This window comes from Oryctolagus cuniculus, chromosome 4 (genome assembly GCF_051225735.1).
Source record: "Oryctolagus cuniculus isolate XC-2025 breed Fujian yellow rabbit chromosome 4, ASM5122573v1, whole genome shotgun sequence".
NCBI lineage: Eukaryota > Metazoa > Chordata > Mammalia > Lagomorpha > Leporidae > Oryctolagus > Oryctolagus cuniculus.
Window position 1 is genome coordinate 12,176,640 of NC_142870.1, and position 27,127 is coordinate 12,203,766.

The 27,127-nt window shown below is 46.7% G+C and overlaps 1 protein-coding gene across 3 annotated transcripts; it reads left to right on the plus strand.

The window, feature by feature from the left end:
- The first annotated feature begins 1,800 nt into the window (after positions 1 to 1,800).
- Positions 1,801 to 26,067, plus strand: EPCIP (exosomal polycystin 1 interacting protein). 3 transcript variants are annotated; one of them, XR_011388327.2, is made up of 3 exons: positions 1,801 to 2,208; positions 14,990 to 15,060; positions 15,161 to 16,066. XR_011388327.2 is itself a non-coding variant. In XM_008267185.5 (3 exons), exon 3 carries the CDS (start codon positions 19,137 to 19,139, stop codon positions 19,770 to 19,772), a length of 636 nt encoding a protein of 211 aa, XP_008265407.1. In that variant the 5' UTR covers positions 1,817 to 2,208; positions 14,990 to 15,060; positions 19,104 to 19,136; the 3' UTR covers positions 19,773 to 26,066. The 3 variants fall into 3 exon arrangements, 2 of the variants coding, with proteins under 2 accessions (XP_051715458.3, XP_008265407.1); XM_008267185.5 differs by lacking the exon at positions 15,161 to 16,066 and adding an exon at positions 19,104 to 26,066 and having other exon boundaries at positions 1,817 to 2,208; XM_051859498.3 differs by lacking the exons at positions 14,990 to 15,060; positions 15,161 to 16,066 and adding an exon at positions 19,104 to 26,067 and having other exon boundaries at positions 1,815 to 2,208.
- The last annotated feature ends 1,060 nt before the right edge of the window (positions 26,068 to 27,127 follow it).

The window sequence follows — 27,127 nt, forward strand, 5'->3', positions numbered from 1 at the left end:
GCCAGGTGCTTCTCCTGGTCTCCCATGGGGTGCAGGGCCCAAGCACTTGGGCCATCCTCCACTGCACTCCCGGGCCACAGCAGAGAGCTGGACTGGAAGAGGAGCAACTGGGACAGAGTCCGGCGCCCCAACAGGGACTAGAACCACGGGTGCCAGCACCACAGGCGGAGGATTAACTTAGTGAGCCGCGGTGCCTGCCTGTAAATACTTCTTCAACTGCCCTGGCAAAAGGTAACCCCACCGTCTCCAAGACTTGATGTATTAGATTTTTTCCCCTCTTCTAACTTTTCTCACAATCAATTCCCACACTCCTAATCACTCCTTCTGCAGTGTAACTTCGTTAGAGGTGAGAACCGTAACATTTGTCTCTGCATCCCTTCAATCTACTGGCACAGTGCAGGAGTGTGGTAGGACTCATTAGATGAATAATAAATGTATTAGTGGACTTCTGCTCTTTTCTTTAAAATACTGCATAGTGGCTGGCATTGTGGTACAGCAAGCTAAGCTGCTGCCTGCAATGCTGGCATCCCATATCAGAGTACCGGGTTTGAGTCCTGGCTGTTCCACTTCTTATCCAGATCCCTGCTAATACACCTGGAGAAGCAGAAAAAGATGGCCCAAGTGCTTAGAGCCCTGCTACCCACATAGGAGGCCCAGAAGGAGATCTTGGTTCCTGACTTCAGTCTGGCCCAGTCCTGCCTGTTGCAGCCATGTAGGGAGTGAAATAGAGAATGGAAAATCTCTCTCTCTCTCTCTTTCTCTCTCTCACTCTTCCCTTCAAATAAATAAATAAGTTTAAAAAAAAAACTGGATAATCTATATCCAAGTAATTAAAAAAATCAACTAATCTCCTAATGTTTCTTCCATCATCACTGCCCACCTGATTTCTCCCATATTTAGTGAGCCTTCATCAGTTGCTAAGGACTGGATGTTTGTGTCCCAAAAATGCATACATTGGAACACAGGAAGTGGAAGACTTTAGAAGCGGTTAGGTCACCGAGGTGGAGCCCTCCTGCGTGGGGACCATGCCAAAGACACTGGAACTCTCTTCCTCGCACTGTGTGAAGAAACAGCTAGAAGGCGCCATCTGTGAACCAGAAAATGGGCCTTCGCTGGACACCAAACCTGTTGGCATCTTGACCTTGAACTTCCCAGCCTCCAGAGCTGTGTTGTTTATAAATCACCCAGTGTATGGTATTTTTGTTGCAGCAGCCCACGTGAACTAAGACACCAGTTAATGTATGCAGAATATTCTTCATGCATGTATTTGTTTTGTGGATTTAAACCCTTTTTGAATGAGCTTTAAAAAAAAAAAGAAAAGAAAAGCTCCTGCTTCCATTATGACAAAGAAAATAAGAAACGAAGACCACGCCAAAAAGGGCCAAGTGCAGCCAGCCTACGATGAGTGCCCAAGGCCAAGGCCATCGAGAAGCTCATCATTCAAAACAGTGGCAGCTGCAGCCACCAGGGACTTCTCTAAGGCCAGGGTCTTCCAGGCCTGGGCACCTCCCAAGGTGTCTGTGAAGCTGCATTGCTGTGTGCCCATCCCAATGAGGGAGTCAGAAATCCATCTCCTGAAGTCTGGAATGACCAAACACCCCCACTTGGATGTAGACCTGCAGGTGCCACCCGTCAGTGCCCCTGGAAGGAGCTTAGTCTTATGGTGGAAATCAATACTTGAACAAAGAAGGGAGAATGACATTGGATCTCTGCAATGGGCATTTTCTCTTTGGACTCATAGTAAGAGGACACTGGTTACAGGCATTTAACCTAAGTATCCACTCATCAGGCCAAAAAGGGAGGCAGGTGTTGTGAAAATACAAAGATCAAGGCATCTCCATAATCTACATGTAATTCCTTCGATTTCCGGCTCACCTGGGATTTCCTACGTGTGTGTCTGGCTTTCAGATCAGTATTCAGCAGGAGCCTCCCAGGTTTCTCTTACAGCTTCCCTCTTTAGAGCCCCACCCCCCAAAGAGTAGCACCCAGGCAGGTTCTCCCCTGCTGTGCGGGTAATGAAACTGCTAAGCCGGCAGCTTCCTCCTGGTTGCCATGGAAATGACCAGGCCGCTGGCCCTCTGAACACGGAAAAGAACAGCAAGTGCAAGGCCACGAATTCCAGCCTGCCTCGCAGATGAGACCAGCTGGCCAGCCAGGGCGAAGGTCCGCCGAGCCGGGAGGAGCGGCCCCGCGGTGCAAGGGAGAGATGTGAGTAAATTCCACTTTTTAAAAAAGATTGTTTTAAGCATGTCTAGTTCCACAGCTTTTGATCGCTTCAGGATTTCTGTGTGGCAGGAGAATTCTGAGAGAGGCTGAAGAAACACCTTCAGACGGTCGTAGTATTTGCATTCCCTGAACATGATGCACCTCCTAGGGGTGGCTTCCACCGGGAAACTTTTTTTTTTTTTTTTTTTTTTTTTTTTAGCTTCCAGGCAGATGCGTTGCTCTTTACCGAGATCCTGCCTTTAACTGGAAACACTCCCAAAAACACTGAGCAAAGAATGAAATGATCTCCCCACTCAGCCCCTCGATAGATGAACTCCTTGGAGGCGGATATACCCGCCATCCCCATGGCTATGCTTTTCAGCTGATCTTTGACATGAGATAATAATAGCCTCAGACAGGACCGTTTCCCATCTCTTCTCCTTACTGTGGCCACAGAGAAAGCTGGGAGCTCTCAGAGCCTCTGCTTACACTGGCTTTTTCCCTATGCTTGCTGTTAGGAGTAGAATAGCTACTGCCTATTTGTGTGTTCGATTCTACAGGGTTTACTCACTGGAAAACGCAGAAAGGCGAGAAGAAACTAAGTTCAGATGAGGGCTGGCACTTGCACGGGACGGTTGACTTGAATCGGTCTTTTTATCCAAAAGTGGAAAAAAGATGGTAAATGATGAATAATGAAGCCAAGAGGAGCGCAGCGTTTTAGTACTGCGACCCCGGTCCTGCACATTTTTCGTTGGTTTGTGAGCATGTTTGGGGGCGTTTTTAGCAAAATGCATGTTGTTGTAAATCGAGGAAAGGAAATGTTTCACGAGTATTGTGTACAATATATTTTTTTAATCTCCTTTTAAAATACCGAAGAGACCTCATTTGTTTGAAAACAGAGATCCTTGAGAAATTTCTGCTTTTCTTGTAGACTGAATAATGTCATATGTTTGAAGGGAAAAAAAGATTTTTCATTAATTTTTTTGGAAAAAATTGAACATTTCCTAAAGATAAGAATCCAATAACATTTACGAAAGGAAGTGTGAAAATTCCTTTCCACATCAGTGTTTTTCATGCATGAAGGCTCTTCAAAATGTTCACGGAAAATGTGCACTAGGAAAAAAAATACGAATTTCAAAAAATGTTGCACCAAAATAAACTTCCCTTTTCATTCCATTTTCCATGAACTTTGTGAAGTGCTTTCCTACTACCAGCTTTAAGATCCAGTGCCCTTGGCCTTGTGCCTGAGCCTGTGGGCCACCGTAAGTGAGCGTTCCCTGTGAGCAGGACGGACAAACCACACTGCTCTGTGGGTGTGACCCAAGGGGCAGCAGGCAAAGCTGTGGAGTTGAACCCCTGTGATCCAAACCATGGGACAGACGCCAAGTCATCGAAGTTACTGAAGGGTTTGCAACCATTGGTGACTTCACTCTGACGAGGACCCATGTCATGTAGAAAGGCACCATGGTGACAGATGTGCTGTAGTCAGGCCTCCCCATTGCTGCCCCACTAGCTTCCTCGCAGTGTATTTGGCTGTCTGGGTTTAAATGTTGGCCGTTGCTAACTGGCTCTGAGAGAGGTTCTTGGCCACCTCTGCATGCCTCCATTTTCTGATGTGAAAGTGGGGCCATAGTATATATCTTTAGGATGATTGCAAGGCTTAGATGATATAAAACATGCGAAACACTTAGAGCACTACTTGGCATAAAAGAAATATTCATGAAATATTATTAATAAATTGAAAATTCATTAGGTATCATTCCTGATTTGTCTTTTTTTTTTTAAAGATCTATTTATTTGAAAGGCAGAGTTACAGTGAGGCAGAGAGAGAGAGACAGAGACAGAGAGAGACAGAGAGACAGAGAGGTCTTCCATCCGCTGCTTCACTCCTCAGATGATCACAATGGCCAGAACTGGGTGGATCCAGAGCCAGGAGCTTCTTCCGGGTCTCCTATTCGGGTGCAGGGGCCCAAGGACTTGGGCCATCTTCTACTGCTTTCCCAGGCCATAGCAGAGGGTTGGATGGGAAGTGGAGCAGCCGGGACTTGAACCAGCGCCTTTATGGAATGCCGGCACTGCAAGCAATGGTTTTACCTGCTACGCTACAATGACGGCCCCTATGATCTGTCATTTTTTTGGCATGAGACATCACGATTTTGTTTTGAAGTACATGACCTGTCATCAATGACTATTTTTTATATCTAGCTAGCTTAGTCCTGGAACACACAGCTGAGGGACAATAGAATAATGATGCAATAACATTTCTCCTCTGTTTGGGAGCCTGAATTGTCTTGGGAATCAGAAGCTGTATATTTTACATATATCCTAGTCTTTTTTCTGTTGGAAGAGCAAAATACCCAAGACTGGGCAATTTGCAAGGAGTAGAAGTTGATTTTGGCTCACAGCTCTGGAGCCTGGGAAGTCCATAATTGGGTGGGCACCCCTGGTGAGGGCTTCCTGCCGCTTCAACTCTTGGTGGAAAGCAGAAGGACAAGGAGGAGTTGTGAAAGGGGTGCACACGCTTGGCCGGCGCCGCGGCTCACTAGGCTAATCCTCCGCCTGTGGCGCCAGCACCCCAGGTTCTAGTCCCGGTCGGGGCGCCGGATTCTGTCCCAGCTCTCTGCTATGGCCCGGGAGTGCAGTGGAGGATGGCCCAAGTGCTTGGGCCCTGTACCCTATGGGAGACCAGGAGAAGCACCTGGCTCCTGGCTTCAGATCAGCGCGGTCCACCGGCCTCAGTGCGCCGGCCACAGCGGCCATTGGAGGGTGAACCAACGGCAAAGGAAGACCTTTCTGTCTCTCTCTCTCTCACTGTCCACTCTGCCTGTCAAAAAAAAAAAAAAAAAAAAAAAAAAAAAAAAAAAAACAAAGAAAAGAAAAGGAAAGAAAGGGGCGCACACCAGGGATTGCCTCTCCTTGTAACAGCCTGCTGATCCAGTCCCATGAGCCTGAGAGCTCGCTAATAAGAGAAGGGCATTAACCCTTCATGAGGCCTCCACCCCTGCCATCCAAACACCTCCCACTAAGCCCCACCTCCCATACTGAGCAATAGTGGTTACAACACATGAATGTTGCGTGACACCTGGGAGTCTCAGCTGTACGTGACGTCTCTTAGACGTTGGGGCATGAAGTTCAGGGAAGCGGTGAGTAGTTAGAGGTCTATCTTGGTTCTTCGTCAACAATGGATGGCATTTAAATCCATGGGGTTGTGGGCAACCACCGAGAGTGTGGAGGTCCATGGAGAAGAGAGCCAGGCCCTGAGTGGAAGGCACACAGCAGTGTTAGTGGAAGAAGACTTGATGCCAACCTAGGAGGCTGAGGGGGGGTGACCATCATAGCAGCAAGAAAACCAGGAGAATGTGGTGTCCTGGAAGAACCCGAAATTCTTCCCTGAAGAGGAAGGAGAAGGCAATTGTGTCAAATGCTGGTAGAAGTCAAGCAAAATGAGAACAGGAAGTCAACCATTGGGCTTGCACACCGGGGGAAGGGAGTCGCAGGGGACCTCACGAGAAATGTGGCAATGGAGTGACAGCAGCAGGACCCTGATTGGGAGTGGCTTAAAAATCTGACACAGACAGGTGCTCCCTGTGGGGCCATTCTCATCGCTTCTAAAAGTTTTTAAATTTATTTTAGGGTAGGTGGATGTGACACTCTCCGAAAAATAGGTTTGAGTCCAACAAGAGCTGTCAGCTATGCCCTAGCCTATTAACATTTCATGAGGGAAGGGAGATTTGAAGACCTTCTAAGAGATAAAGACGTTTTCTCAGCAGGTATGGAACAGAAAGCAGCCGGAGGTGCGTGAGAGAGGAATCGAGTCCAGAACAGAGAGTGAAAACACACAATGGAAGTTCAGAGAAACAGTGACACACACACACACACACACACACACACACACACACACTCTTCCCGACTGGTTCCCACAATATCTCATGATGCCGCACCTTTCCCAGCTTTGATCTATTTCCCATGCAAAGTCTACTTCCCATTTACAGGCTCCCAGCTCATTCAAGAAACCCAAATCTTTCCTGTGGCCAGGAGGTCTGAGGAGCCCATCTGGGGTTGTGCCCAGAGCCCATGTCATGGGTGCTGTATGTAGCCCAAATTTTCAGCTGGAGCACCACTCACCTTCAAGGAGTCATCCATGAATCAGGAGACAAGATTGCAAAAAAATTAATAAACTTATTTTAGGATAGTTTTCAGGACATTGTGAAGACAATACAAAGAAGTCCCATATAGAGTTAGCATCTCAGCTTGGTACATTGCTCACCAAGAATGAACCGCTACTGATCCATTATTATTTTAAACTAATCCATACTTTATGTGGGTTTCCACAGATTTTATCTCATGCCTTCTTCTGTTTGAGGTCCCCATTCAGGGAACCACACTGCTTTTAGGTGTCCTTCCCAAAAGAGACTTTAAATCTCTTACAAATCTTTCAAGAAAGCAATAAGGTTTAAACATCTGAGGGTTCCACCACTTGTAACTGAAACCACCAGAGGAAAATGGAATTCTTTTCTCAGACAGAATGGTTGAACTTTAACTTGAACACAGATGAAAGGGAAAAGCCCAAGCTTACATCTCAAGGTAGGAGCCAGGGCACTTTGAGAAGGGAACAAAGTACCCCTGTGAGAGGAAGATCTGAATCCCCTTTTATTGTCCTGGAAGCAGGCAATTAAAATATTAAAGTGCTGCCCACCTTTTCTGGTTTCTCATCTCCCAGCAAAGGGCCAAGCCTCTGACTCATTTTCCTTGGCAACCTCCCCCTCTGTGACACCGGCCCTGTAATTTGAGTAATGCTCTCTCTGAGTTAGCTCCGTGTTGGCCGTGGGGGAGTTTTGCAGCAGACCCTCAGCTCAGGTAATTGGGGCAATGGCTTTTTGGTGCTCACAAGTACCCGTGAGGCCAGGGTACAGCTGACCCTCCATCTCTGTGAGTTCTGGGTGCACAAATTCAGCCAACCACAGATAGAAAATATCTGAACATGGGCACACTTTGTTTCCTTGTCATTACTCCTTATGCAACACAGTCTAATGACTATGTACATAGCAGTAACGTTGTCTCGGGCATTATAAGCAATTGGGAGATGATTTCAAGTACAGGAGGGGATATGGACAGCTTACGCACAAATCCTGTGCCGCTTTACACACAAGTCCTGAACAGCCACAGATGTTGGCATCCATGGCGGGGGGTGGGGGGTGTCCAAGAACCAATCTCCCATGGAGACTGAGGGACAACTGAGTATAAACTCTGGTCACGTTCCCCTGGGGGCTTGGGAGGGGTGTGGACAGTGACTAGGGGTCCTGACTTGGGGTTTATGGTCCCTATTCCAGCAACAAGTGACCCTGTTAGAAGCAAGACCATTGTGAACTTGGAATAGACTTTTTGGTAAAGTCGCTGGAGGTCGGGTGCCCCCCAGGATATTTGCCAGATACTGTTCAATGGTTTTTGAGTACGATATCCAGCCAAATGACAAGAAAGTAAGGTAAAGTCTCCACCCTGTATCCATACACGAAAACCACTGTGGGTGCCCTGTCGTGCCTACACCATGCTATGAAATTCCTGCTGTAGAAGATGAATTTTGCTTGTTGATTTGATAATGTGATACACCCCACCATTCTTGGAGGTAAAAGGCTAAAGAGGTAGTTAAGGACCAATAACATACTTTGCTACTTAGATGCTGTAGGGATTCACTTGGAGAACATCAATATGCCTGAAGCACCCCCCGTGCATCGGGTGCTGTGCTAGTCTAGGACTGGGGAGACCCCCAGTCAGCAACAAGATTAGATCTGTGTCACAACAGAAACCTGGCATCTCTAGCACGCCAACAGCAAGGGGCCCAGCATCCAATGAGCAAATCTTTGTCCGGTTGAGCTCAGCATTTTCAAAATACAAATTCGCTGCCTTTTAGTTGATTTGCATTCACCTTGTCTGAGCACTTGGGACTGGTTCTGTGATTCGAGCAATTGGATCTGCAAGCAGTAACCCAGCCAGGGATGAAGAGGCCCTGGTTCAGCAGCCAGAGGGCACAGAGAAGGTCAGAGTCACGCTAACAGCTTTGCTGCCTCGTGCTTCTACCCACCTGATGCAGGTTCCTGCTTCCTCCTCACCACCACATCTACCCAACAGAATCCCCTCCCCATATTCCTTAGCGTCCCCAGGAGGTTCTTGTTTAGGCACAGTGGTCCTTCCGCCTGCTCCGTCCCTGATCGCCATTGGACTTTGACTATCTTTGCCTTCGCCAATGAGCAGTGATGGTTCAGTGATCAGAGAGCAAGTCCCCTGGCTGCTCTCCTGCATGGTCCAAGTGCTGCTGCCTTCACCTCAGTCCTCGTGGTGCCAGAGCTGTGCTGGGTTCAGTGCAGAGCGATGAGAATGGTTCTGTCTTCCGCTCGGCGTCATCCTGGACAGGGCCCCTTGTACCCTATAGCTCAGAGTTCTCAAAGCAATTCATGTAGCCTCTGCCTGCAGATCCACAAGACTTGGTCCAAGGTGGAAGTCTGGGCTGAGGAGACACAAATGCCTCTGCCCCCATCCCTCTGCTCATCCCACCCCGGCCTCCATGCATTGTCTTCATTCTCCTTTTCTCTCTTCCTCAACAATTGTACTTTCCAAATAAGCACCTGGGGACAATCCCCCTTCAACTCATAAGACGTCCTGAGATGCATCAGGATGACTCACCACTCTATGAGAGCGTGAACTTGGTGCTTCGGAAGAACAGTGAGGGAGACACAGCTGCCCCAGTCTAGCTGTGCAGTGGTTGCTAACTGTTTCATGTGGCTTATGATCCAGTCCAATGAAAGTAATAGGTTACATACGAAGCAGTCAGCAGCTACTGCATGGCCATGAATAAAGATGGGTTGAGACGATTGGTCCAAAAATGATGGTTTTTAAAAATTTGATTAATACATGAGATTTGCAGTTTGTAATGGGATCTTATGCAATGTTCCAGCCCACGTATACAGTGCAAGCTGATCAAATCAGGCAATGAGCATTTCTATTTCCTATCTTTTCTTTGTGTATGGCGGCTGCCCCCTCCTCTCTTCCAGTTCTTTCCACAGAGTATAATCCATCATCATGACCTATAGTAGTCTCACTGATGTGGAGTGCCGGAATCCATGATTGATCTAACTGTTTTGGTACCCCTTATTCAACCTCCCTTTAGCCATCTTTCCTCTACCCTGTCACCCCTGTACAATTACTCTTTTAAGTTCAGATTTTTTTTAAATTCCACATTTGAGAGACAGCACACCGTCTTTTCTGCTGTGTCTGGTATATTTCACTTAATGTAGTAACCTCCGTTCCATCAATGTTGCTGAAAATTCCAGGATTTCATTCTTTCTATGGCTACCAAATATTCCTTGTGTGTGTATATACATATATATACAAGTCAACCTGTGAGCAGGGCTAGAGACCCCCAGGGCAAATCCATCCCTTGCCTCTTCCAGTTCCTAGAGGTGGCCGATGGTTGTTTCTTTCGCATCTCTGCTTCAGCTGTCACAGCCCTCTTTTCTTCTCTGCCTTGTCCTGGGTCTGTCTTACAAAGCTCCTGGTGATTACATTGCACCTGTTCAGATAGTCCAGGGTCTTCTCATCTCTATGTCCTTAGCTAAATCACATCAGGAAGTCCCTTGCTCTGATCACATCCCATTTTCTTGCTGTTCCTCTAAACATTCTACATATATTTAAATGAGTAGAAACAAGATTTGAATAATTAATTTCTCTTTCCCAGGCTAGTTCACTACAGGTTGAGCATGCCTAGTCAAAAAAAAAAAAATCCAAAACCTGAAATGCTCTGAAATCTGAAATTTTGAGTGGCCACACATGCTACAAGTGAAAAATTCCACACCTGACCTCACGTGACAAGTCAGTCAAAACTCAGGCACACATACAAAATAAGGTGTAAGATCACCTTCAGGCCATGTGTAGAAGGTACATGTGAAACATAGATGAATTTTGTGCTTTATTTGTGCCCCATCCCCAAGACATCTTATTATGTGTGTGCAAATATTCCAAATCCAAACATATTCAAAATCTGAAACAGGTCTGGTCCCGAGTGTCTTGGATAAGGGATACTTCCAATGCCCACAGTGAAGAGGAGCACATTTGCAAATCTGATTTGATTTGTCACAGGAAAACTTGTGCAAATAGATCAATGTTCCTTGTTGAACCTATTCTCTACTCAAAGTTTTGATACAACTAATGCATGAAATGAGCCAGTTACTTTACATTTTTTGGGGGGATGCCCTAACAGAGCATGCTATTATATTATTATTATAGTTTTATATTACCATAATTCTGATTACAAAGTCATAGTTTATGAAGAGGACTCCAACACTGTCTTTTGTAATTTACTTAGATAGAATTAGTACTTATGGGTAACACTAAGAGATTTGTATATGTTTATTACTGCAGTCAACTTGCTTCACTGTTAATATAGCCTTAGGTGGCTGGATTATCATCCTATGTTTTATTGAGAGAAATGAAACCCAGAAAGTTCCTCTGATTGGTCCAACCACATATAGTGAATTGAACAAGAACAATCTTGATTTTTTTTTTTTTTGCAAGTTGCGTCCTCTTAAGACCCAAATTGCATGCCTGAAGCTAATTTTGCCTAAATTCCAACGTACAGGGACTCCAACATTTACCTGCTCTGTTTTAGAGAGCAAATATCTCAGAAGACATCATATAGTTTAGATCCTACTCATAAATCAAATGATAGCAATCGCATCTGAGTCACAGTGAACAGATCTCCTCTCTGTCACAGTGCTCTCTGTCAATCACAGCCAAAAGGATGCTGTGGCGTGCGTGGGGTGGTGCCTTCAGGGTGAGACACGCCTAAGAGCCTGCGAAAATTCAGTGGCTCACACCAGGAGTGGGCAGTCTGCTACTGTGGAACGTGAAGAAGAAAGACAAGACAACACTTATCACAGGAAGAAAGCATGGGGACGGGGGGAGACCCAAATTCACGTCCAACTGTACAGCTTTGAAATAGTAGACACCAGGACATCCCTCCTTTCTAAAACACCATCGTACCTAGCGTTTCTCTCCACCCCAGCTTCTCCGGTGCATTTGTGGAATATGGCCAGAGAAAAGAAAAATGCTGACCATTCTTTTTCCCCAGGAGATTTATTTCAGGGCCCTACGCCTTCACATAGCCCCTCTCCAGCACCTCGCCCACGTGGTCCAGAGGAGCCCACAGTCCCCCTGACTTAGCAGGAAGGTTGAATGCACAGCCACAGACAGGCAGGACCTGGGCCCGAGAACAGGGGACCCCCTACTCTCCCCCCACCCCCCCTGTACTTTTGGTTTAGTCCTTGTGACCCCTCTAACAAGGAGCAAGGCACGGATAAGGCTTAATGTGAACTATCGCTGGGCAGGAACTGGTTGGTTTAAATTCCTGGGAAGGCATGAACAACTGATAACAGACCCTCCTGTGAGAGCAGGTGTCAGCATTGGGCAACTGGAAAGAACCAAGGGAGGGGCGGAGGGTTGGGGGAGATGGATGACCTTGGGATGAGGGAGAAGGCACGGTGAGGGAGAGAGACTGCAGCAGGTGGGCTTGCTGCCCGTCCTAACAAGGCCAGCCAAGGGCTCCTTCCTCACGGACAAGGAACTGAGCTGTGACTTCCAGGAGCAGAACGCATGTCTCCAGGCGGGGCATCGGCTTGAGCCAGCCATGTAGGGAGGCCAAGAACAAGACAACAAACAGCTCCCAGTGTTGCCCAGCTGGGCTCCACCCCATCGGGTCCCTCTGAGGGTCTCTCAGCTGCACGCCCACAGGATGGAATGGGCCTGGTCCCTCATCCCTGTCTCTTAGCCTGACCCTCAGGTCTCTGTACCACCGAGGGGTCCAGCTACTGAGACAGATTCACGCTGAGGGTCTGAGTTAGGAGTCAGCTGATGGAAATACAAAGAGCTAGCATTCTTACTTAGAATTCACTGCCCTAACTCTGGCCTCCTCCACCCCTCCCCTCCTCAGTCTCTACCAGGCATCCTCGGATGCCTTCCTAAACAAGCGGTCACGTCACTCTCCCCTGCTGTAAACCTTCACTCCCGGGGTTTGCCTCTTGCAGGGACCCCTAATGGGGTGCTAACATCAAAGGGGATGCTCAGGCCAAATGAGTGGGATGGAGCTGAAAATATTCAAACTTTTATTTCACTTATTTTCTTTGAGAGATAGAGAGAGAGTTAGAGATAAACAGACAGGCAGAGACAGAGAGAGAGAACCCCTCCCATTTGCTGATTCAACCCCCAAATGCCTGCAATGGCTGGGGTGCTGGGACCCGGAGCCAGGAACTCAATCCAGGTCTCCCACATGGATGGTAGGAACCCAGTCATTTGAGCCATCATTGCTACCTCCCAGCATCTGCCTTGGCAGGAAGCTGAGAGCAAATACTGAACCCAGGCACTCTGACAGAGGATACGGATAGACATCTGTAAGCACTAAGCTAAATGCCAGCCCCCAAACTTTTACTTGCATTCATTTTTTAAAAAAAATATTTATTTATTTGAAAGTCAGAGTTATAGATAGGCAGAGGCACAGAGAGAGAGAGACAGGGAGAGAAAGGTCTTCCATCCGCTGGTTCACTCCCCAGATGGCCACAATAGCCGGTGCTGTGCTGATCTGAAGCCAGGAGCCAGGAGCTTCCTCCAGGTTTCCCACAAGAGTGCAGGTCCCAAGGACTTGGACCATCTTCACCAGGCCACAGCAGAGAGTTGGATCGGAAGTGGAGCAGCCGGGACGCAAATCAGCGCCCATTTGGGATGCTGGCACTACAGGTGGCGGCTTTACCCACTTCGCCACAGCACTGGCCTCGCTGTATTCATTTTTTCATCTTAATTTTAAAAAAAGATTTATTTCAAAGGCAAAGTGACAGAGAGAGAGGGAAAGACACACACACACACAGGTCATCTGCTGGTTGACTTCCCAAATAGTCACAACAGCCAGGGATGGGCCAGGCTGAAGGCAGGAGCCCGGAGCTCCACGTGAGTGGCAATTGACCCAACCACTCAGGCCGCCTTCCACTGCTTTCTCAGGTGCATTAGCAGGGAGCTGGAGCAGAAGCAGAGCAGCAAGACTGTTGCTCTAATTTGGGGTGTAGTGTCGTAGGTGGTGGCTTAAGCAACTATGCCAAAACACAGTGTGTCTTAAATTAAAAAAAAAAAAAAACCTACTGGTGATATATTTTTATAATGTAGATTATATTTATATGATTTTATATATATGGTCTTTAGAAATAAAAAGTTCTATCCATTGGGGAGGGATTTTACACTATCTGTGGGTGGGGTGCAGATCCAAGGAGTGTGGAGACCAAATTGCTCCAGCATGAAATACAAGTCCTTAGCTTGGCCGGTGAGGTCCCATCTCACTGTCTTGCTCATGTCCCCTGGCCGTCTGGCACACACTCTCCACTCGCCATGGGCTGCAGAGCCACTCAGGTTACCTGCCTCTACACTGCCTCCCTTCCCCAGCCCCAATCCCTTCCCAACCTCATCCAAACAGCGCCCCCTTTTGGGGAGCTCTTTCCACTTCTTCCACCCAGCACTTCACCTGCATCCTTTACAGGCAGTCAATCATGCTGTCTTATTATAAAGGAGCTGCCACAATGTTTTGGAAAATGCATATTACAAAGAAAAAAAACTACGTGTGGATTTCAAAATATTTTGCACCAGAATAAACTTATTTCTAAATTCCCTTTTTCCATGAACTTTTTGAAGTCCCCTTGTAGTTGTTTGTTCCCAGAGTATGTTCCAAGTTCTCTTGGGCAAATGTCAAATCCCTAGCAGACAGTAATGACTTTTTTTTTGTTTTGATTTTTGATTTTCCAATGATTGAGGCCGTTTGCTGTCATCAAACACATACTGTTTACATGTTAATTTCTCATTTTCTTTTGAGGAAAGAAGATGTAAAATTTTTCAATTGCAATATACTATTAGCACCTTCTGTGTTAGGGGAGGCCAACTACTGTGACCAGCATCAAGATATTATCCAATGGCTTGGAGAAGTCAAGGTCTCTTCCTCCCACATGGCAGTTGAATGCCAGTGATGGGGAGAAGGCTGTGCTCTGTTCCATCCAGTCATCCAGGGAGTCCAGCCTTTATCTATAGCTCTGCCACCCTCTAAGGCCCCCTAGTCCTCCACGGAATCTTCCACCAGTGGAAGAACTCAGTTACGTGGCCCCAAGCCACTGCAACAAGCTTGGGAATGAAGTCCAGTAGGCAGGAAAAGGGAACATGGTCACTGGTGGGCACTGGAAGCATCCGTCAATCCTGCACTGCAAGACACAGTAATGTATGCAACCACGACCAAACTCAGGTAAGGGAAGGTATTGGGGCCGAGGGTTGAGCCACTACTTGGAACGCCTGCATCCCATGCTGGAGGCCTGGGCTTGAGTTTCACCTCGGCTTCCAATCCAGCTTCCTGCTAATGCACACTCTGGGAAGCAGTGATGATGGCGCGAGTACTTGAGTTCCTATCATACACGGGAGACCTGGCTGGAGAAACTGGCATTTGGCTTTGGACTCTCCCAGCTCTGGGATTGTGGGCCTTTGAGAAGTTAACTAGTGGACAGAAAATCTCTCTCTCTCCCTCTCAGCAACTCTGCCTTTAAAATTAAAATAAATAAACTTTAAACAACGCAGGTGGTACCAATGCAGTGAAACTTTTCAGGCATGATGTTGAATGCTATATACGATCATTCCATCTTTGAATCACTGAATATGATTAAAAACCATAGCAACTATTCCAAATCAGCTTAAATATTATTTTTGTATTGCATTGCAGCTGAAGAAATCCCCGTGGCAGTTGATACTGGCAACTGGGTACACGAAGGCCAAGACCTCTGAATTCAGCAGGTACAGAGATCAGCAGCTTCAAAACAAATTCCACAGAGATTCCTTCTCAATCTAGAATTACACCCAACATTTAGATAATGTTTATGCTGGGCTCCAACAGGAATGCTTCAAACTGGACCAGTTGTGTTTACAAGATATTACCAGGAAGGAGATACGGAGTCAGGGGGAGGACAGTCTGTGCACCATTTGCCCCAAACAGATTTGCAGTGCCACAAACAATGATGTTTGTGCAGCTGTAGACTTAACACAAGAGACAAAAAAAAAATAGAGTTGTGGAAAAACCTAATGACATTCTCCAAACCCTATTGGTAATTAAAAACCAAATGTGATTCCAAAATGTATTTCAGAAATGAGTTTAATTTGAAAGAAGTGAGTTTTTTAAGTGGAAAGGCAATTACAGGAAAAGACTCAAGTGAAGAAACTGGGAAAACCAGAGAGCCAGAAGGCAGGGAGCTGTCCCCGCAAAGAGCAGGCAGTCTCAGATTTAAAGCAAGAGACAGTACTGGGGGCAGGCGGCTGGGGGCTGGGAGCCGGGGGCTGAGGATCCAATGGGGAGCTGGGCAAGCACATTTCTCAGAAATGGAATCCCCAAGTCCCTGAAAAATCCTTGAAGATTCTGAGAGGTGAACATGAGGAGTCTTCCAGCAAATGAAGCAGTTTGGAATTGGGCACATCCCACACATACTACAATGAAATACATGAGGCTGATTCTCTTTATAATGAAAAGAGGCTTATTTGGCTCATCGTGTTGGAAGCTGAAAGCCAGAAAAGCCTGACACTGGCAGGAGCACACACAAGGGAGAGCTCACAGGGCAAGACAGGAAGCAAAACATGAGGATGGGCCAGGTTCACTTTTACAACCACCTGCTTGTGAGACCTAACCAGTCCCACAGAACTACATTAGTTTCTTCTGATGGTCACGTCCTCAATGACATCACTGCTTCCCTCTAGTCCCCCTAGCTCTTAACATCACTGCTGTGGGGACCAAGCTTCCAAGTCCTGAGTCTTTAAGGGACAAACCTAAATCGGCAGTGAGACACACACCTGCACGCGGGGTGGGGGTGGGGGTGTTTTGTCAAAGTGTGTTCTGTCTTCATTCATCAAACCCAGAGACAGAAATTCAGACCTAAAGGAGAGAAACGTCCGGCTGACCCCTTTGTACTACCCCCGCCCCCATGCTTATCGGGGTGTGGGCCCCACACTGTACACCCTGGGGAGGCTTCTTGTGCTCTGGCCTTTGGACTCCATGTTGCCCAGGAGGCAGGGACCACCCTGAGGTCCAGCCAGGACCTGGACTGCTGGGAAGTCTTTCCAACAAAGTCCTTTGGGGACGTCTAGTCCCATGCATTCCCCACATCCGCATCCTCTCTTCCCACCTCTGTGCTGCTGCATGGGCCTCTGAACACTCTCAGCGTCGGAGAGAGTGAGTCCGATGCTTTTCCCCAGGTGCTGGGCTGATGTATGTATGCCCCTGCCTGCCTTTTTCTATTTTAAAAAAGTATTTATTTATTTGAAAGGCCAAGTTACAGACACACACACACACACACGCACACAGATCTTCCATCCACTCATTCTCTCCCCAAATGGCCACAAAGGCAGGGGCTGGGTTGGGCCAAAGTCAGGAGTCAGGAGCCTCTTCCAGGTCTCCCCTATGGGTGCAGGGATCCAAGCACTTGGGCCATCTTCCACTGCTTTCCCAAGTGCATTAGCAGGAAGCTGGATAAGAAATGGATCAGCTGGATCTTGAACCGGAGCCCTTATGGGAACCTGCTGCACCACAACGCCAGCCCCCTGCGTTTTTCTTGAAGGCTGGGGTCAGAGTGAGCCCACAGTATCGGCAGGATTCCCAGTTCTGGCATGATAGGGCTACGGGGACATGAAGTCCCAGAAACCTCTGATGGAATCTGGGTCAGTTTCATCTAAAATTATCCCACACTTAATTATTATTCCCCATACCTTCCTAGTCACCTCCGGATTCTAAAACTATTTACAGCCGTGAAGCCTCTCGTTTTGGGAGAATTCTGAGTCTCTGAGTTTCTCAAAGCTCTTTTTTTATATTGCAGAGTGTCCGTATTAATAAAGCCTTTTAAAGAAAATCCAGTGACAACTTCTAAATAAGCACAAAACACCACAAACTGCCTTATTTGGTCCCCAAATGGAATTTAACCCATCTCTCTGCTGTGTTCTTGTAACTGTGTGTTCAGTGTGGCTCTTCTCAGCTCAGCCTTGCTTGCTTCGGAGGGGAAGGTCCAGGTCTGTCTTGTCTTTGTTTCTTCAGCTCCGCCTAGACCACAGCTTGGCACAAAGCCCGTGCTGGGCCCTGCCTGGCTCCTGACGCTTCCCTCCTCTTCCCTCCTCACTGTGCAGTCTCTCGGTCTTCAGGTGCAAGCCTGGCCGGACCTTGGGCTCTTGATACCGCAGCAAATTGGGTTCAGAATCGAATGCATTAAAAAAAAATAAGCTCCCTGAGTGCTGAGGCCCAGATTGTCTTGTTAGGGACGGGATCCCCAATGCCAGCCAAGCACCTGCTACCCCGTCAAGTCTGCATAGATGTTTCTTGAATATATGTGATGTAGGCAGGCAGACAGGATAGAATGAATTAGATTTGTGAGCTGGAAGACCTCGTCTTCACCACACCCGCTGTGTGGTCTCTGCCCCTACCTAACCCCCAACCTGTACGTCTACCTGCCTGTCAGGCTACATAACCACTCCCCTTGGGAAGTGGATCAAAGGCCTGGAACACGGTGGACCCTCCCCTTTTTGGCCCATGTTGCCCTTTGTTGCCTTTGCTGCCCGTGCCTTCGGGGTGCCAGCTCCCTGCTTGCTGCACTTAGCTGGCTCCTGGCCTGCTCTCTGCTTGGTATGGACCCCAACTTAGTCTCTAACTTTTCTTTCTCTCTTAGATAAAGCCCTCACTCTCTACCCATTTCTCTCACTAAATAAAATCCTTAAAAACTTACCACATTGCCTGGTCTATTTGAGCCAGTATTCAGCATTCTTCTCTGAATATGTGGCAAGAACCCACAGAGCTTATTAATTTGGGGAAATATTAATAAGTAAGGTCAGTTTCATAAGGAGGAATGAATTGGTGGACAGACAGATGAGCAGATGGATGGGTGGATGGGTATAGTTACGATTGCTGTGAACCCAAATCTCACCTGCTGCTCAAACTTACTGAGCTAAGGGCAACTTCACCTTCCCTACGTGCCAGCCCCCTGCGGAGCCACCTGTGTGCTGCCTCCCTGTCTACCTGATCCCTGGTGTGTTTAGCTTTGCCACCCTCAGATTTCTCACTGCTTTCTTCTGTCCCTGCAGCCTCGGTTTGCATCCTAAGGATGGCAGGGCTGCCTAACTTCTTTCCTGCTGTCATCCTTGTCTTTGGACACCGTTCATCTCCCAGAATGACCCTTGCGTCTCCCTCCCAGCACTTCCTGGGTGGCCCTGTCCATGACTCTGGCCCTTCCTCTCAGAGGTCTCATCTCTAGGACCTGCCATCCCTAACGTGCTCAGGAAATACAGATGCACTAAATTGTATATTTGGCTTCTCGTCAATGACCAGGTACAGAAGAGAGTATTTTTTTTATAGACCTGGGGTCTGATGCTCTCTGCCACACAAGGCTTAGCTTGTTCCAATCACCCCATAAATAAGGACCACTCATCTGTTATATGCCAGGCACCAGAGAGCACTCACCCCCTTAATCCCAGCATTGGTATTTCTCTTTAAAATAGGATGACTTCCCACCTTATCCTGAGCACTTATCAGCGCTTATTTCTTACTCTCTTGTTGGCGTGTTCCCCTCCTGGTCCGGTCAGCAGACAGAGCTGCGAGGTTTATGCAGTGTTGGGAGATCTGCCTGTCCGCCCTCGGGAAGCTCTGGGAAAAGGACCTTGAGCATAGGCTTTACCTGTCTGTGTTAGAACTGCCCCGGAGAGAGGTTCTCAGCGGGAGCCTCAGGGGACTCCTCCTCCATCCGTCTCCTCCTCCAGACGCTGTGTCTTTCTGTTGAGAGGCTGTGATAAGAGAGCGGCATATTTCCTTTCAGGTGAGTTCCCACGGACTGGCTGATGACGCAAGAATGGGGCCGCCGTCCGGGCACTGCCTCCTTCTGCTCGGCACCCTGGGGGTCTTCGTCCTGCAGCGCGGCACCGCGGGCCAGAAGAACAGCACCCTGATTCTCGCCCGGGAAAACGCCATTCGGAACTGCACCTGCTCCGCCGACATCCGGGACTGTGACTACAGTTTGGCCAACCTGATGTGCAGCTGCAAAACGGCCCTGCCTCTGGCGGTGGAGCGAGCCAGCTACCACGGCCACCTGACCGTCTGGTTCACGGACACGTCCGCCCTGGGCCGCCTGTTGAACTTCACGCTGGTCCAGGACCTGAAGCTCGCCCTGTGCAGCACCAACACCCTCCCCGCCGCGTACCTGGCCATCTGTGGGCTGAGGCGGCTCCGCATCAACACCGAGAGCAAGTATGCATCGGCCGAGCAGAGCTTACTGATCCGCGGCGGCGGGGACGGTGACACCGAAGGCTGGCCGTCGTGTCTGCACATCTCCTTCTTGGACGTGGCTCTCTTCAACAGGGACTCGTCCTTAAAATCATACAGTGTGGAGAACGTCACCAGCACCGCCCACGACTTCCCGGATTTCTCTTACTTTAAGACGTTCCCAGTGGCAAGCAACGCAAGCTGTGTCGTCACGGTCATTTACTAACATTGAACCATGTCCTGCCTGCACGTGAAATGTGGGGATAAGGCCATGAGATGGGGGTCCCTCCTGGAAGGCAGGAAGACTCCATGGGTATCAGTATTAACAATGGCCCTGCTTATCCAAGGGGGATGCATTTCCAAGCCCCCCAGAGGATACCAGGAAGGGCAGATAGTACCAGGACCTGTAGGTGATATACAAACATATCATTGGTAACACTTCAAATCAGGCACAGTAAGACATGAATAACCGTAACTAATGCAAAATAGAACAACTACACAGTACATTTACTGAGATAAAATTTAGGGGACTGTGGTTCTCTCTCTCTCTATATATATATAGATAGATGTATATATGTATGTATGTGTATATATATACATATATATGTGTGTATATATATCTTATTGTACTTCCATTAAAGGAAGCACTTTACAACTCCTCCTTGGCACATCCAAATTGCTAGCATCATTACTCTCGCATTTTGGGGGCTTTATGGAGTAAACCAAGAGTAATTTGAACAAAAGCACTCTGGTACCACCATAGGCAGTTTGATAACTGTGATGGGTAATGGACACAGGGTGTATAGACTGGACAAAGGGAGCATTCACACCCTGGGCAGGGTGGAAAGGAGTGCCACAAGTTATCATCATGCTACCCAGAACAGTGTGAGGTCTAAAATTTATGAACTGTTTATTTCCAGAATTTTCCATTCATTATTGTCAGATTGCCATTGACCATGGGGGACTGAAACCGTCCAAAGAGAACCAAGGGGAGAGAGAACTTCTGTTTTTATTTTATTTTCTAACTGCTTTGCCTGGAACTCCTCTGAGCAGAAAATGGTGGATCTCGGAGGTTTCGGGGGCTGCGAATTGCACACGATGTTAGTCTATCTCAGGCTGGTGTTTTCCCAATACCTTGCTGGGAACAGATATGCTGAGAAGTGGAAGTTTGGAGAGTCTGGGAGAGGGAGGGAAGACAGGCTTGAGGAGGCTGGACCTGATGGCTAACTGAGGGCACTGGGATCACAAAGACAGGGATGCAGAAGTGACCATGGGAGGATATGAAAAAAAAGGCATAAATCTCAAAATTCTGAGTGTACAGGTGGAACCCCAGGAAAAGCTCCTCCCTTTAGCACCTCTCTCCTTCCCTTCCCTTTCTGTGTGTCGTTACCCTTCATTCCACCCCATTCCCCCTGCTGCTCCCTCATCTTCCTCTTCCCTCTCCTCCTCCTTCTCTCTTTCCAGAAACTAGGACATAGTCTGGTACCATTACAATCGTATTTGCTTACTCTAAGGGGCTAGCCTGGGAACCTAATGATTGTTTATAACACCATTCCAGTCCAGCTCTCTGCTGTGGCCCGGGAGTGCAGTGGAGGATGGTCCAGGTGCTTGGGCCCTGCACTCGCATGGGAGACCAGGAGAAGCACCTGGCTCCTGGCTTCAGATCAGCGCGGTGCGCCGGCCGCAGCGGCCATTGTGGGGTGAACCAACGGAAAAGGAAGACCTTTATCTCTGTCTCTCTCTCTCTTTCACTAACTCTGCCTGTCAAAAAAAAAAAAACAAAACAAACAAACAAAAAAAAAACAAACTTAAAACTGGCTCATCATCATTGTACATACATTGTACATACAGATGCCCAATTTATCAATAAGTTGGAACATAGAGAAAGTTAAGTTGGAACATAAAGAATCTGACAATTGTGGTCAAAACCTAGAGTGCAGTGAACTTGAAACGTGATTCCATTCATGATACCGTAACACTAAGAAATACTTCTATGAGGAGATAACAGGTTGTCCTGGGTTGATGGCATTCATCAAAGATCTCATTCATCACATTATTTTCCTCTAAACCTTAGCATAGAGTAAACCGAAATAACCTGCAATTTCTACATTTGCTTAATTGGTGGGAGATTTGGCCATTCAGGCTAATTAGCATGAGTCCATAATATCAGTGTTTAAACTAGGCAAAATGAAGGCCAAAGTACGAATTTTAATAAAAAGGGATAATGACCACATTACTGACCTTGAACTTCAGAGGTAACATTAAAGTGATAGACAAAAGGCAAAGAAGGTGGAAAGAGAGGACAAGAAAAGCTAGAAAGATAAAAGTGAAAAGATAAATAACAAATATAGAGAGAGAGATATCACCAGTTACTGAAGCTGTAACAAATTGAATTTTTATGGATATTTACTAATAAAGCATCAAATTAAATATGTTAGAAATTAATGTCTATCCTTCGGATATCTTCCTTTAGTAGCTTATAATAGTTTCAAAGCTCTTTCATGTATGTTTTAATTAAGTGATTAATATGATAAATCATTGTTGATGAATAGGATTTAAATCAGTAGAAGATGAATGTTCAGGGCTAGTGTTGTGGCATAGCTGGTTAATACACCACCTGCAACACCGGCATCCCATATCCATATGAGCACCGGTTCGAGTCCTGGCTGCTCCACTTCTGATTTAACTCCTTGTTAATGGCCTGGGAAAAGCAGCAGAAGATGGCCCAAGTCCTTGGGCCCCTGCACCCACATGGGAGACTCCGAAGAAGCTCCTGACTCCTGGCTTTGGCCTGGCCCAGCCCCAGCCATTGCAGCCATCTGGGGAGTGAATCAGCAGTTGGAACATATTTTCTCTCTCTCTGTCTCTCTCTGTCTCTGTCTCTCTCTGCCTCTCTCTCTCTCTGTCTCTCCACCTTTCAAATACATCTTTAAAAAAATGAAAATTCATTTGATTATAATTTAGAGCTGTTGTTGCCAAGTTTCTGGATCTGTGGTTCAGCTTGTGCTGTTACGAGACAAGTAAAGAACAGAGAAAATCCACAGCACAGACACGGAACAAGCGGTGCTTGGCACTCAGCACAGGGTCGGAGGGCAACAGGGAGGGGCTGGGGGTCCACTGGGTGGTCCCTGGATGCACCTAGAAAGCCCGCCGTGGCCTAACTCAAGTGAAGTGTTGCCACCGGAGGGCATGGCGGGGCCAGACCAATCCCTCAAGCACACGATGAGTTCTGAGCTGGTAGGTGAAACCTCAAGTCCTCACTGTTGACATGCCATTCATTATGTTTTAAATAACAAGCTCTGGGGCAATAAACCCCAGCAGTGGCTCCCACCCGGCCTGGGGCTAGCATTACCAGTTGCTGCCTCTGGCCAGTGGCGTGCTAGTCAGAGTTTACCCCCAGCTCTCCAGAAACAGAGCAAGACACAGACACATATGTACACAATCTGTTAGACGTTTTACTGACAGGAAGAGGGTGTAACACAAAACTTACATAAGCTATGCCCACGATTAATTTTCAAAGAATGCTGTTCACTTGTCACACATTGGCTTTTTGCATGCATTTTCTGCTTCAATAAAAACTTCTAAAAAGAAAAGAAGGCATAATATAGCTAACCCTCATGTAATTATCTTTCAGAATTGACAACCAAGAACATTTTATCACACTTAAGGTTTTTGTTAGTAAGAGAAAGAAAACACTAAATTGTTTTAAATGACAAAGAAATGATATATTTTCTTCATGTTGTTGCTAACAGTACAGGCACAATACTAAGTCCCTCACAGCACAGGACCAGCCAGGAGCCATTAGGCAAAAATGACAATTTGTTTGCCTCTGAGTTGAATCAATGATTTCACTCACCTGGATCCTTATCAGCTACAGGTTGTGATTATCCTCATTATAAGAGTCTGAAAAAGCCACAGGACTTAATCTGATCACTCACAAGAGAGTAAAAAGAAGATCCCAGGATCAAAACGAAGCACTTGAACAAGAGGGAACTTCAAAATATGGGCGGAACATGGAATGTAAAAGATATGTTTGTTTTGGTGCAAAAGAATGTGAAGCCCAAACATAGTTATTTTGTAACATGTATTTTCATGAACTTTTTGAAGATCTTTTGAATGCATGGATTTGGATTTTTTGCATCCAAATAAATATATCTTTTAATTCCATGTGCCACCAACTTTTTGAAGTTTCCTTGGAGTTAGAGGCCATTTAGAAGAGATCCGTTGCAGGGGACAGCACTGTGGTATAGCGGATGCCTGCAGTGCAGGCGTTGAATATGGGCGCCAGTTTGAATCCCAGCTGCTCCACTTCTGATCCAGCTCTCTGCTGTGGCCTGGGAAAGCAGTGGAAGATGGCCCAAGTCCTTGGGCTCCTGCACCTGCATGGGAGACCCAGAAGAAGCTCCTGGCTCCTGGCTTCAGATCAGTGCAGCTCTGGCCATTGTGGCCAACTGGGGAGTGAACCAGCAGATGGAACTCTCTCTCTCTCTCTCTCTCTCTCTCTCTCTCTCTCTCTCTGCCTCTCCTTCTCTCTGTAACTCTGACTTTCAAAAAATTAATAAATAAATAATTTTTAAATGCATGGTCATTCCCGCATTTTTAAATAAAGTGTAGTTACCTCTTACTCCCTGCTTTGTATTTGATTACTGCTGTGTTAGAGTCATTAGGCAGTTTTGTGTGATTTGTATTTCTTCTGGAAAATAATTTTCTGTGGAACTTCAGAGGTATTATCTCTGGGTTGCACATAATATTATCTCATAATTAATTTGGCCTCTTCCTTATGTCTAGTTACACCTGAAGTTATGAGGTGTGTGTGTGTTCTGTGTTATTCCCTTATCAGACTTAGATTTTTCCTTGTCATTCCTATGTTTTGGTTTTCATTTGATTATTTTATAACAGACTAATTTCAGTTTTATCCTCAAATATTCCTACTTCCCACGTGCTTGGAATTGTTTGCTCCTTTTCATCATTTCTGAAGTTGACTTATTTTGTTAATATTCTTGTAATTATAAAATCACAAAACTAGGGGCTGGCTCTATGGCATAGCAGGCTAGGCCTCTGCCTGTGGTGCCGGCATCCCATATGGGTGCCAGTTCGTGTCTGGCTGCTCCTCTTCTGATCCTGCTCTCTGCTGTGGCCTGGGAAAGCAGCGGAGGATGGCCCAGGTTCTTGGGCCCCTACAGCCTTGTGGGAGACCTGGAGGAAGCTCCTGGCTCCTGGCTTTGGATCAGCCCAGCTCCTGCCATTGTGACCATTTGGGGAGTGAACCAGCAGATGGAAGACCGCTCTCTCTGTCTCTCCCTCTCTCTCTGTCTTTAACTCTACCTCTCAAACAAAGAAACAAAATTAAAAAAAAAAATTTACAAAGTTAGTTTAATGCGATACATTATTCTGAGTATCCCTTTAACTGTATATCAACGTTTATACATAATGGCAACATTTCTACTAACTTACAGGGTTTTTAGTTGGAATGCCATCGTGGCGCAGCTGGTTGGGCCACCATTTGTAACACTGGCATATGATATGAATGCTGGCTCTAGTCTGGGCTGTGCTTCCAATCCAGCTCCCTGTTAGTGTGTGTGAGAGGGCCGTGGAAGACAGCGTGAATGCTTGTGCGCCTGCCACTTACACATCCAGGAAGACCTGGATGGAGCGCCAAGTACTAGGGCCCTAGATTTGGCCTGGCCCTGCTCTGGCCATTGCAGCTGTTTGGGGGGTGAACCACCTAATGCAAAATCTCTCTGTCTCTCCCTTTCAAAGAAATAAATAAATAAATCTTTTTTTTTTAAAGAAGAAAAGTAGTGATAACAACAAAAGATGTTTAAAAAAGAGTTTTTAGGGGTCAGTGCTGTGGCACAGTGGGTTAAGCCTCTGCCTGGGGTGCTGGAATCCCATGTGGGTTCCAGTTCAAGTCCCAGTTGCTCCACTTCTGATCCAGCTCTCTGCTGTGGCCTGGGAAAAGAGCGGAAGATGGCCCAAGTGCTTAGGCCGCTGCATTCATGTGGAAGACACGGAAGAAAATCCTGACTCCTGGCTTCAGATCAGCCCAGCTCCAGCTGTTGCAGCCATTTGGGAAGTGAACCAGTGGATGGAACACCTGTCTCTCTGTTTCCCTCTCTCTGCCTATAACTTTGCCTTTCAAATAAATAAATAGACCTTTAAAAATTTTTTAAAATAAAGTTTTTTGATAATTTACAGAGTGATGTTAAAAATTTCTTCTTTGAGTCACAGAATTATGTGATTCTTCCTTAATTCCAAGTAGTTAAGGTTGTTTTGTTATTGTTATTATTATTATATTATTATTATCAGGAAGGGTTACTCAACTTTGTGGATCTGGTTTATCACTTACCTTTTGGAGAATATTCCTGTAAAACCTCTTTTTTGGAGAATTTGTCCAGTTTTTAAACAAATTGTTGGCAGGTTAACAACTGACATTTATAAATGTTTCACTGATTAAACTCATAATTAAGTGCTCTCTGGACAGTACAAAAGTCTCTCTGTTTGAACTTACTGATTACACAAGTATACTTCTGAGAGTTACTCGGGAAAAAATGGCATTAAAAGATGAGCAGAAGGGCGGGAGTTTGGCCTGGTGGGGAGGGTGCTGGTGAAGAGGCCTGCATCCCACACTGCAGTGCCTGGGTTGGACACCTGCTTCTGGCTCCTGACTCCAGCTTCCTGCCAACGCGCCCCCCAGGAGGCAGCAGGTGACAGGGCAAGTAACTGGGCTGGCCGGAGTCTCTGGCTCCTAGCCTCAGCCAGCCTAGTTCTAGCAATTGTGGGCATTCAGGAAGAGAACCCGCAGATGGGAGCACTCTCCCCCTCTCCCCTTCTCTCTCTGTCTGCCCACTTTTCTGGCTAGCAAATAAATAAAAATTTCAAAATGATGTGGGAAAAAAATGATATGTAGATTTTGGTGCCAGAGACTTTGAAATCCATGCATTTTTTTCATAATACACATTTTCATAATTTCATAGTACACATTTTGAAGACCGTTTTTATGCGTGGATTCCAAACTTTTTGCACCAAAATAAGCATGTCTTTAATTCCATTTTCATTGAACTTTTTGTAAAAGATTTATTTATTTATTTGAAAAGCAAAGTTTCAAAGAGGCAGGGAGAGAGAGAGAGGTCTTCCATCTGCTGGTTCACTCCCCAGATGGGGACAATGGTCAGAGCTGTGCCAATCTGAAGCCAGGAGCCAGGAGCTTCTTCCCAGTCTCCTACAAGGGTGCAGGGGCCCAAGGACTTGGGCCATATTCTACTGCTTTCCTAGGCCAAAGCAGAGAGCTGGATCAGAAGTGGAGCAGCCAGGACTCAAACTGGCACCCAAATGGGACGCCGGCACTGCAGGCGGTGGCTTTACTGGCTATGCCATGGCTCCAGCCCCTTCATGAATTTTTAAAAGTATCTTCATATCATTAAAACCTCACAACCTTACCCATTTTTTGGTCAACTGATCCACATGATTCACAAAGCAGCCTATTAACATATTCCACCAGGAACAAAAAGCACGTTGATAAGATTTACTGTCCATTTGAAGGTTGTGCTTGTGAATTTAAAACAAAGCAGAAAACACTTG